Below are 10,814 nucleotides of genomic sequence, written 5' to 3' on the forward strand. Positions count from 1 at the left end.
GTTTAGACTTTGTTCATTATTGAAGTCAGGGAAGAAGCATTTAAGGAAAGTTAACTTGATGATTTAGTTTTTTCTTTTCTGAGAAAAAAACTATGGACTTAGGCAATTTTCAAAATTTCATTATTTTATGATATTTTCTATGGTTTCAAAAAATGTTCTGATGCCATTCACAGACTCAATATTCATCTTAGTGTTATTTAAATTGATTCAGGAAATAATTTCCCCTACCAATATCCCTTTTGCACAATACAGTTGTGTTTTAGAATGTTTAATAATTGTGAAATTGAATTCATTTTATCCGATATTTTCCATTCATAAACAAATATTAACTTTCTCTAAAATTAATGGTAATTTAGTCTCCCTTCTACAAGCATTTATCACCCTATTCATGTTCCATGTATCATTGCTTAGCATACATGGTTAAGATGGAAAAGATTCTCTTCCTTTAATTCCAACACAGAATGAGTGGCACATTCAATCAATTCCATTTCATCTGATATAAGTATTTCTTTAGGGTTTTACTAAGTACACAGACTCCGTGTCCTCTTTTGAATTATTTAAGGTGGTGTTTGCCTATAAATGAAGCTTTTAGATTTAAGTGGATAGCTGTGGACATAGCTCAGCTGGTAGAGCGCTTGTCTTGCATGCAAAAGGCCCTGGGGTCAATCCCCAGCTACCAAAACAAAACAAAAAAAGATTTAAGTGGAAAATTGTTAAACACATTAGTAAAAAAAAAAGTACAACCATTATTTAAAATATTGACAAGATACACAAAATCATAGAATGTATGTAGAGTTTTAGGAGAACATAAATAACTATGTCTGGGGTTGAGATACACTGGGTTAAGTAAATTGTCAACTCCTGACTGACTCTATAAGGTGGGGACTTTGGAAACATTATTCAACTCTTCTGTGCCTAAGATCTTCTCACTTATTAACTGAGAATGATGACGTGTTTACTTCATAAAATTGTTGTAAAAGTTATATGTAAAGTATTAAAAGAGTACTATACTTGTTGCATAAAATGATATAATAGTATTCTTTATGTTTTTCTTCTAATAGCAAATCACTTAGAGAAAAGAATATGATAAGAAATTATTGATTGGAAACAAAGGTAGGGAACAATAGTGGATCTGGGTTGCCCAAATAAAACACATCTCATGTTTTCCATGCAGGATCCCCTCAGCGAATGGAACCATCAATTCTTGGAAACTGCCATGGCCTCCGGTGATTTGGTGATAGGAATGGTCTTCTTATCGCAGACCATAATTGGATTCCTGGGGAATTTCTTTCTTCTCTTCCATAATTTCCTTTATCTCACCAGATGTCCTGTAAGGCCCAAGGATTTGATTCTCAAGCACTTGACCTTGGCTAACTTCTTGGTCATATTCTGTAAAGGAGTCCCACAGACCATGTCTGCTTTTGGGGCAACACATTTCCTCAGTGATACTGGATGCAAACTTGTTTTCTATGTTCACAGAGTTGGCAGGGGTGTGGGCACCGGCATCACCTGCCTCTTGAGTATCTTCCAGGCCATCACGATCAGCCCCAGGAACTTCAGGTGGGCAGAGATGAAACCGCAAGCTTCCAGATACATGGGGCCCTCCAACATCCTGTGCTGGATGCTAAACATGCTGTTGAACATCAGTGTTCCTATGTATGTTGGCAAGTGGAACAGCAAAAACACCACAAATAAAATAGATTATGGATACTGTTCTGCAGTAATTGATAACAGAGTCACGGGTGTGCTACTTATAGCACTATTGTCCTCCTATGATGTTTTGTGTCTGGGACTGATGGTCTGGACCAGTAGCTTCATAGTTCTCATCCTGTACAAGCACAAGCGGCAGGTCCGACACCTCCATAGCGCCACCCTCTCCCCAAGATCCTCCCCTGAGACTAGAATCACTCAAAGCATCCTTGTCCTAGTGGGCACCTTTGTATCATTTTACACTCTCTCTTGCATTTTCTCACTATTTTTGGCTCGTTTAAATGATCCAGGTTGGTGGCTGGTGAACAGCTCTGCCTTGATCACTGCTTGCTTTCCTACAGTCAGCCCCTTTGTTCTCAGGAGCCGTGACCCCAGGATATCCAGGCTCATCTTTGCCTGCTGCAGAGGGAGTATGCTATCCTCTAAATGATCCAAGTAGCTCTAGATTTTACAAGTTTTTTATCTTTCTTTTTTTACTTTTTCGTTTGTACCAGGGATTGAACCCAGGGTGCTTAACCACTGAGCCACACCCCAAGCCCTTTTTTTTTATATTTTATTAGAGACAGGGTCTTGCTAAGTTGTGTAGAGCCTCACTAATTTTCTGAGCCTGGTTTTGAACTCAAGATCCTCCTGCCTCAGCCTTCTGAGCTGCTGGACTTACAGGTGTGTGCCACCATGCCCGGTTTATCTTCTCTTTTTCAATGGCACCATTCAATTCTTCTTTCCTTCAGAGGTCTAAGCACAAGAAGGGCCAGCCAGATGATGGACAGAATGTAAACAGCAAACTGAATCTGCTGTCACAAGAGGTGTCATAGTGTAGGAGCACATTTCCAGACTAGATGTCTTGCAAAATGTTTTCATAATTTCTCTGTTTTCCCATATTCCAACCGAGAAATTTTGTGGTCAACATGTGAGGTTAATTTGGAGACAATGCAAAGCTTATGAGTATTGAACTTTAAACCAATTAGTGAAAATTGTCCTGGAATTAACCGGGCCCAGAAATGTATGATGAGATTCATGAAATGTAAAAGTCAAACAGAGTATCAATTAAGAAAATGGGAAAAACGACTAGTGCCTAGGATGGAACTGAGGAGACACTGCAGGATATCAAAGACCAGGTTTTGCTATTTTATCTGAAATGCTAAGAAGAGAGTTTGTCATTTGAAACATATGATATTTTAGAATATGGAAGAGTGGTGTATTTCAAATATTTCCCAGTAGTGATTGACAGAATGACCTGGGTGGGGTCAAGAGAGCACTTAAGCATATTAATTGGTTTTAATTATAATTCAATTTGTAACTTATAAATACAAGAGCAGTAAGTTGGATCATTGGGTTTTCAGAAGCATTTAAATATGGAATTTTCTATGTTAAGTAATTATCTCAGTTACTATTTAAAAAGAAGCATCTGAGTGGACCATATTTTCTGAACTTGGGAAACAAATCTGTAGTGGAACCATTCACTGCATGGAGGGGCTGAGAACAAGGCATGAGGGGATGAAGCTTTGATTCCGTATTTTGGGATTGGATGTAATGGCTGCTTTGAAGTTTCCAAAGAATGTTTTACAGAATCATGAAGTAAATTCCTTGATCATAGTGAAAAATTTCAACAGACTTTTTTTGTGATTGTTGTGAGATGAAGCTCATGAAGAATTTTGAAGATTCAAGAAGTTGAACAATACAATAAATAAGTTTGAAATAACAGACATATATTAAATTTAGGTATTATATCTTATTTTTTCAGCACATACGGAACACCAAAAACTAGTTTTAATCATAGATTAACTTTGCTGCCCATTACATAATACTTTTGAACATTTTATTAAGGAATTTTAATATACTTCAAAAATAATTAGAATACACACACACACACACACACACACACACACTGGGGATTGAACCCAGGGGCACTCAATCACTGAGCCACATCCCCAGCCCTATTTTGTATTTTATTTAGAGACAGGGTCTCACTGAACTGCTTAGCTCCTTCCTTTTGCTGAGGCTGACATTGAACTCTTGATCCTCCTGCCTCACTCTCCCAGGTCACTGGGATTATAGGCATGCACCACTATGCCTGGCTAAAGATGAGCAATATTTTTATAAATAATTCTAACTTTGTAGCATTGAAGAATGAAAATGCTCCATACTAAACTTTTGTACAGCTTCGATTTAGTGTTGTGACGGGGAAATACAGTAACTGCAAATTTCTTTTTCCTTTTTTGGGGGGCGGGGGTGGTTTACCAGGACATTCAACCATTGAGCAACATCCCCAGCCCTACTTTGTCTTTTATTTAGAGACAGGGTCTTACTGAGTTGCTTAGCTCCCCGCTTTTGCTGAATCTGGCTCTGAATTCGATATCCTCCTGCCTCAGCCTCCTGAGTCACTGGGATTACAGGCATGCCCCACCACATCTGGCATGACTGCAAATTTCTACTCCACTAGAGTAGGAGAAGATGCCCTGACAACCAAAGTGCTAGATTTCAAACCTGGGAATATATTCTAAAAAATCAAAAACTAGGCTAAATGCAAGTAACATATAATAATAAATATAATGTAAGTTATAGTAAGTATTTAATGGAATAAAATGAAAAAAAATTAAAAACCTAGTGATGAAGTAGAACTGATGAAATATTAAGAAAATGTGAAAAGATACATTTAAACAATATGAAGGATAAACAATATTTAATACTATTCATATGAAATTGTTTATATATCTAGCGAACAGTAGGAAGAAGTTTATGTTAATAAATGAGAAAGTTGGGAAAAATTATTTCTACAAAATACAGGATACCAAATTTGAATTAAGACAAATTAGAAAGTAGAAAAATGTTTGGAGGTATTAACCAAAAATTTTTTTAAAATATTTTTTAGCTGTCAATGGACCTTTTATTTATTTATTTATTTATTTATATGTGGTGCTGAGGATCGAACTCAGTGCCTCACACTTGCTAGGCAAGTGCTCTACCACTGAGCCACAATTCCAGCCCTAACCAAAATTTTTGACTGTTTTAAAAGGCTCTTTTCCCATATTATTAAGAATTAAGATTCATTCTTTCAACTTCTTTCTTTCTTCCTTTCTGTCTCATTCTGGGGATTGAACCCAGGGGTACCACTAAGCCACATCCTCAGCCCTTTTTCTATATTTTATTTTGAGGCAGGGTGTCACTGAGTTGCTCAGGGATTCACTACATTGCTGAGGCTGGCCTTGAACTCAAGATCCTCTTGCCTCAGCCTCCCAGGCCACTGGGATTATAGGTTTGTGCCACCAAGCCCTCCTTTTTTGTAGTTTTTGTTTTGAGACAGGGTCTTGCTAAGTGGCTGAGGCTGGTCTCAAGTCTGTGATCCTCCTGCCTCAACCTCCTGGGCCACTGGGACTGCAGGCATGTGATGCCACATCTGGCTCCTCTTTTTTCCCCCCCGTGTTCAAATCTTATAAAGTTAACATTTAATGTCAACATTTTCCTTGCTGCCTATTTTGTGTCTGCTTTTTAAAATTGTAATTCACTCAATTATAAGGTTAATGGGTTTCTCTGTGACATTTCCACAGATGCATATATTGTGCTTTCTTTCCATCCAACCTTCCTAGTACCCACCCTTGTCCTTCTCTTTCTCTCTCTCACCCCAGCCATTTTCCCTTCCCTATGAATCTCTTTTCTACTTCCAGGTAATCAATCATTTTTTTTTTAAAGTTTTCACATATGAGAGAAAACATGAAATACATATTTTCCTGTGTCTGGCTTATTTTGCTTAACATGATGACCTTCTGTAACATCCATCTTTCTACAAATGACATGATTTTATTCTTCTTTATGGCTAAATAATACTCAATTGTGTCTGTATATTTCTTTATCTATTCATCTGTTAATGGGCACCTAAGCTGATCCCAAATTTTGGAAATAGTGAATATTGCTGCAATAAACATGGGTTTGGAGGGATCTCTTTTGTTTGCTGACTTCAGTTCCTTCATATATAAATATATACCCAGGAATGGGATAGCTGGATCAAATGGTAGTTCCATTTTTAGCTTTTTGAGTAATATTTATCCTGTTTCCCACAGTGGCTTTACAAATTTACTCCCCCCTCCCCCGACAGTGTATAAGGGTTCATTTTAATCCATATCCTTACAGTATTTATTTTTGGTTTTTGTGCTTTTTAAAAATGGTCGTCCTGATTGGCCTAGGAATATCACTGTAGTTTTGATCTGTATTTTTCTAATGACTAAAGATGTTGAACATTTTTTCATTTATTTATTAGTCATTTGTATTTCTTCTTTTGAGAAGTGTCCATTTAGACTGGAATCCCATTTCTTTTTCTTTTTTCTTTTTTTTTTAATTTCAAGCTCTCTTTTTAAAAAAAAAAAATCTTTATTTTATTTATTTTTATGTGGTGCATGAGGATCGAACCCAGGGCTTCACACGTGCTAGGCAAGCGCTCTACTACTGAGCCACAATCCCAGCCCTCTTTTTTTTTTTTAATATTTATTTTTTAGTTGTAGTTGGTCACAATACCTTTATTTATTTATTTTTATGTGGTGCATGAGGATCAAACCCAGGGCCTCACACGCGCTAGGTGAGCGCTCTACCACCGAGCCACAACTCCAGTCTGGAACCCCATTTCTTGATTGGATTATTTGTTATTTTGTTATTAATATTTTTAGGGTATTAATCTGTCAGATGAACGGCTGGCAAAGATCTTCTCCCATTTGGTAGATTGTCTCTTTACCCTAATGATGATTTTCCTTGCTGTGAACAAACTTTTTAGTTTGATGAAATTCACCTTATCAGTTCTTGTCTTTATTCCTGAGCTATTGGAATCCTATTCAGGAAATATTTTCTTGTGCTAATATATTCTGCTATATTTTCCTCTACTACTTTCAAAGTTTCAGGTCTTATAATAAGACATTTCACCTCGTTTGAGTTGAGTACAGTACAGGTGAGAGGCATCTAGTTTCAGTTTTCTATATATAGATTTTCCCATACCATTTGTTGAAAAGGCTATCTCTCCTCCAGTGTTTGTTTTTGGCACCTTTATCAAGAATCAGTTGGCTATCGGTGCATGGGTTTATTTCTGGGTCTACTATTCTATTCCTTTGGTCCATATGTCCAATACCATACTGTTTGTTACCGTTGCCCTATAGGACATTTAGAAACTGGTATTATGGTACCTAAGCATTGCCCTTTATGTTAAGGATTGCTTTGTCTATTGGGGTCTTTAGTGCTTCCATATGAATTTTAGGATTGTTTTCTTCTAGTTCTGTGAGACTATTTCACCTGTGGAATGAAACCAACTTGGTCATGATGTATGATCTTTTTGATGTGTAGTTAAATTTGATTTTCAAGTATTTGAGAATCTTGCATGCATGTTTATCAAGGATGTTGGTATACAGTTTTCTTCTTTTGTTGTGTTCTTAACAGGTTTTGAGAGCAGGTAGTATTGGATTTTTAGAATGAATTTGGAAGTGTCCCGTCCTTTTCTATTTCATGAAATAGTTTGAAAAGTACTGGTACCAGTTATTTAAAAAATCTGGTGAAATTCAGCAGTGAATCTGTGGAGTCCCGAGCTTTCCTTTGAGACACATTTTATTGCTGTCAATCTCATTGTTTGTTATTGATCTGTTTAGGTTTTTATATTCTTGGGCCAATTTTTGTAGGTCATATGTACCTAGAAATTTTCCCTCTTTGTGTAGATTTTCAAGTTTTTCAGAACATAATTTTTCAAGAAATATTCCATAATGATCACCTGGGATTCAGTAGTATCTCTTATAACACTCCCTTTTCATTTTTAATTTTATTTATTTATTTTTTCTCTCTCTCTTTTCATGAGTTTGGCTAAGGGTTTGTTTTTCTTGTTTTGTTGATCCGTTACATTGTTCTTTTAGTCTCTATTTCATTTTGATCTTTAATATTTCTTTCTTTCTACCAATTTTGGGACTGGTTTGCATCATTAGCTTGTTTATTTGAGATCTCTTCCTCTCTTTCTTTAAATGTAAATATTCAGAGGTAAAAATTTCCTTATTTGTTTTGCTTTTGATGTATCCCACAGATTCTGGTATGTTGTGTTTCTATTTTCATTTGATCCTAAGAATTTAAAAAATTTTCCCCAGGTTTATTCAACGATCAACTGTTTGTTCAAAAGTGCATTATTTAATGTCCATGTGTTCATATTGTTTCTTTTCTTTAATTTTCTTTTTTTTTTAGTTTCTTTTTTTTCTCTTGCATTTGATTTCTAATTTCATTCCATTATGATATGATAGGATGCAAGAAATTTATTCTTTTTGTGTGTGTGCACGTTTTTTCAGACTTGGTTTATGGCCTAAATATGATATAATTTAGAAAAAAATCCATGAGCTGATAAAAAAGTATATTCTGAAGCTACTTGATGGAATATTTTATAGGTGTTTGTTAAGTCTTTTGGTCTATAATGTTATTTTTATTTATTTTTTAAAATATTTTTTTTAATCTTTATTTATTTTTATGTGGTGCTGAGGATTGAACCCACAACCTTACACATGAGAGGCAAGCACTCTACCACTGAGTTACAACCCAAGCCCAATATAGTGTTATTTAGCTCTGATGTGTTTTGTTTTTTTTTTTAATTTATTTTGTCTGGATGATCTACCTATTGGTGGGAATGGGGTATTGACGTCACCTACTATTATTATGTTGGGGTGTTTCTCTCTTCTTTAAAGTCCAGTGTTTGTCATATTAAATTGGGTGTTCCAACATCTGGTGCATATATATTCACAATTATTATATCCTCTTGATGTATTGTTCCTCTATCAATATGTCATGACCTTTGTGTCTAATAACTGAGTTGAAGTATGGTTTGACTGATATGAGTATGGCTACTCTTGCTTGCTTTCTGATTCCATTTTCTTGGAATATCATTTTCATCCTTTCACTTTCTGTCTACATATATATTTGCCTGTAAGGTGAGTTTCTTGCTAGCAGCAAACTGTTGGGCCTTGATTTTTAATCAGTCAGTCTTCATCTTTTAATTGGAACATTAAAACAATTTATACTCAGGGTTATTATTGAAAGGTATGTACTAGTTTCTGTCCTTTTGTTCCTGTCTGGTTGTTTTAAACCATCTATGTTTATTCTTTCTCCTTCACTCATTAGAAGTTTGATAGTTTACTGAATTAATAATATTTGATTCTTTCCTAATTCTCATTTGCTTATCTATTCTTCCAATGAGATTTATTCTTTTTCCTGCTTTCATGATGCTGTTTATCTTTCTTCCTTTTCTAAATATAGAATGCTTTTGTTTTTTAATGTTGTTTGCTTTAGTTTGCTGACTGCAATCATTGCTGGCAGATGTCCTTTGTGTTGAGTGAATGGTGGCAGTGAGCTCCTTCTTGTATGATTTTTTTTTAAAATTGTAGATGGACATAATACTTTTATTTTATTTATTTTTATTGGTCCTGAGGATTGAACTGAGTGCCTCACATATGCTAGGTAACCACTCTACCACTGAGCCACAGCTCCAGCCCCTCTTATATGATTTTATTTTTTAAACCTTTTTTTAAAAAATTTTCTTTAGTTGTTGATTGACCTTTATTTATTTATTTACTTATATGTGGTGCTGAGAGTTGAATCCAGTGCCTCACACATGCAAGGCAAGTGCTCTACCAACTGAGCCACAACCCCAGCCCCTTATATGATTTTAACGTGAGGATAACCTGAGGTCTCACTTTAAGGATCTTTTTCCGCAAAGAACTGCACTGGCTCTGCTTCCAGTCATGTGAGGTGACACCACACCGAGTGGCTTTATTTTCCTTTCCATGACTCTAAATTAAATGGAGAATCTCTAATTCATTTCCTTTAAGTTGTTGAGAAACTAAAGCAAATATTTTCATTTTCAGACTGCTACTGGCCTCTGTCCTTTGTTCACCTAAAATTTGTTAAGTGTTTATAACTCACTTCTTTTGTCCTTAGAGATTTCTTCTAGGACAAACTGTTCAAATTCAGGGATGGGATTGAAGTGATAGTTATATAATATTTTATCATGTCTCAGGATAAAGTTATTTAAAATATGCAATCCTCCCTATTTTTAAGAATGGAAGTGTCACTTTTCATTTCTTTCATTTAATATAAATGTTATTTTGGGGGGTTGAAAACAAAATGAATTTTCAAATCAAACACATGAAATTGCTATTATATTATAAGAAGAAGAAAGAAAAGGGATAGTCTGCAGACTGTCATGCATGTTCACACTTGGGAGATGAAAGAGAAAGGAAGAAGCAAGACTAGGCAGAGGGACCTTCTTCCCAATACCATATGGAGGGGCTAATCCTCTGGTGCCACTCGCACCTACTAAATTTGAAAATCTGAGTAAATTCCAGAAATTCCAGTTCCTCCCCAGATAATTCTAATCCATGGTAAAGTTTGAGAACTATGGATTTAGAAAAATATATATAAAAATTAGTAGACACAAATAACAAAAGTGATTTAGGATAATTATATTTATATTTAAAAATAAATGGAAACAAACAGCAAAAAAAGTGAACCAGGGCTGGGAGTGTGGCTCAGCAGTAAAGCACTCACCAGGCACATGTGAGATCCTCAGCACCACATAAAAAAATAAATAAGTGAAATAAAGGTATTGTGTCCAACTACAACTAAAAAATAAAATATTAAAAAAAAGTGAAACAGTTGTCCAAAGAATGTGTGTTAATGTGGACTTCAAAAAATGTTGAATTCAAACTACCTCTTGAAGGGAAAAAGAGGAATTTAGTTTTTAATACCAGGATCAAAAAGTTTAAGGTTGGCCAGGCACAGTGGTGCATTCCTAATCCCTGTGGTTCAGGAGAATGAGGCAGGAGAATTGGGAGTTCAAAGCCAATCTCAGTAAAAATGAGGTGCTAAGAGACTCAGGAGACCCTGTCTCTAAATAAAATACAAAATAGGGCTGGGGATGTGGCTCAGTGGTTGAGTGTCCAAGTTCAATCCCTGGTACAAACAAACGAACAAGACGCAACCCTATACTATTTATGAAAGATTTGCCTTATAGGCAAGACATCCACAGACTAAAGGTGAAAAATTAAAAAAGATATACCATGCAAATGAAGACTGAAACCAAGCAGGGGTAGCTATTCTTCATA

At 35.6% G+C, this 10,814-nt stretch overlaps 1 protein-coding gene across 1 annotated transcript; it reads left to right on the forward strand.

Annotated features, from left to right (window-relative positions):
* The first annotated feature begins 1,216 nt into the window (after window positions 1–1,216).
* Window positions 1,217–2,140, forward strand: LOC114090149 (vomeronasal type-1 receptor 4-like). Its single transcript, XM_027932220.1, has one exon. The coding sequence runs from the start codon at window positions 1,217–1,219 to the stop codon at window positions 2,138–2,140; it is 924 nt and encodes a 307-aa protein (XP_027788021.1).
* Window positions 2,141–10,814: the final 8,674 nt, after the last annotated feature.

This window comes from Marmota flaviventris, chromosome 1, assembly GCF_047511675.1.
Source record: "Marmota flaviventris isolate mMarFla1 chromosome 1, mMarFla1.hap1, whole genome shotgun sequence".
Classification (NCBI taxonomy): Eukaryota; Metazoa; Chordata; class Mammalia; order Rodentia; family Sciuridae; genus Marmota; species Marmota flaviventris.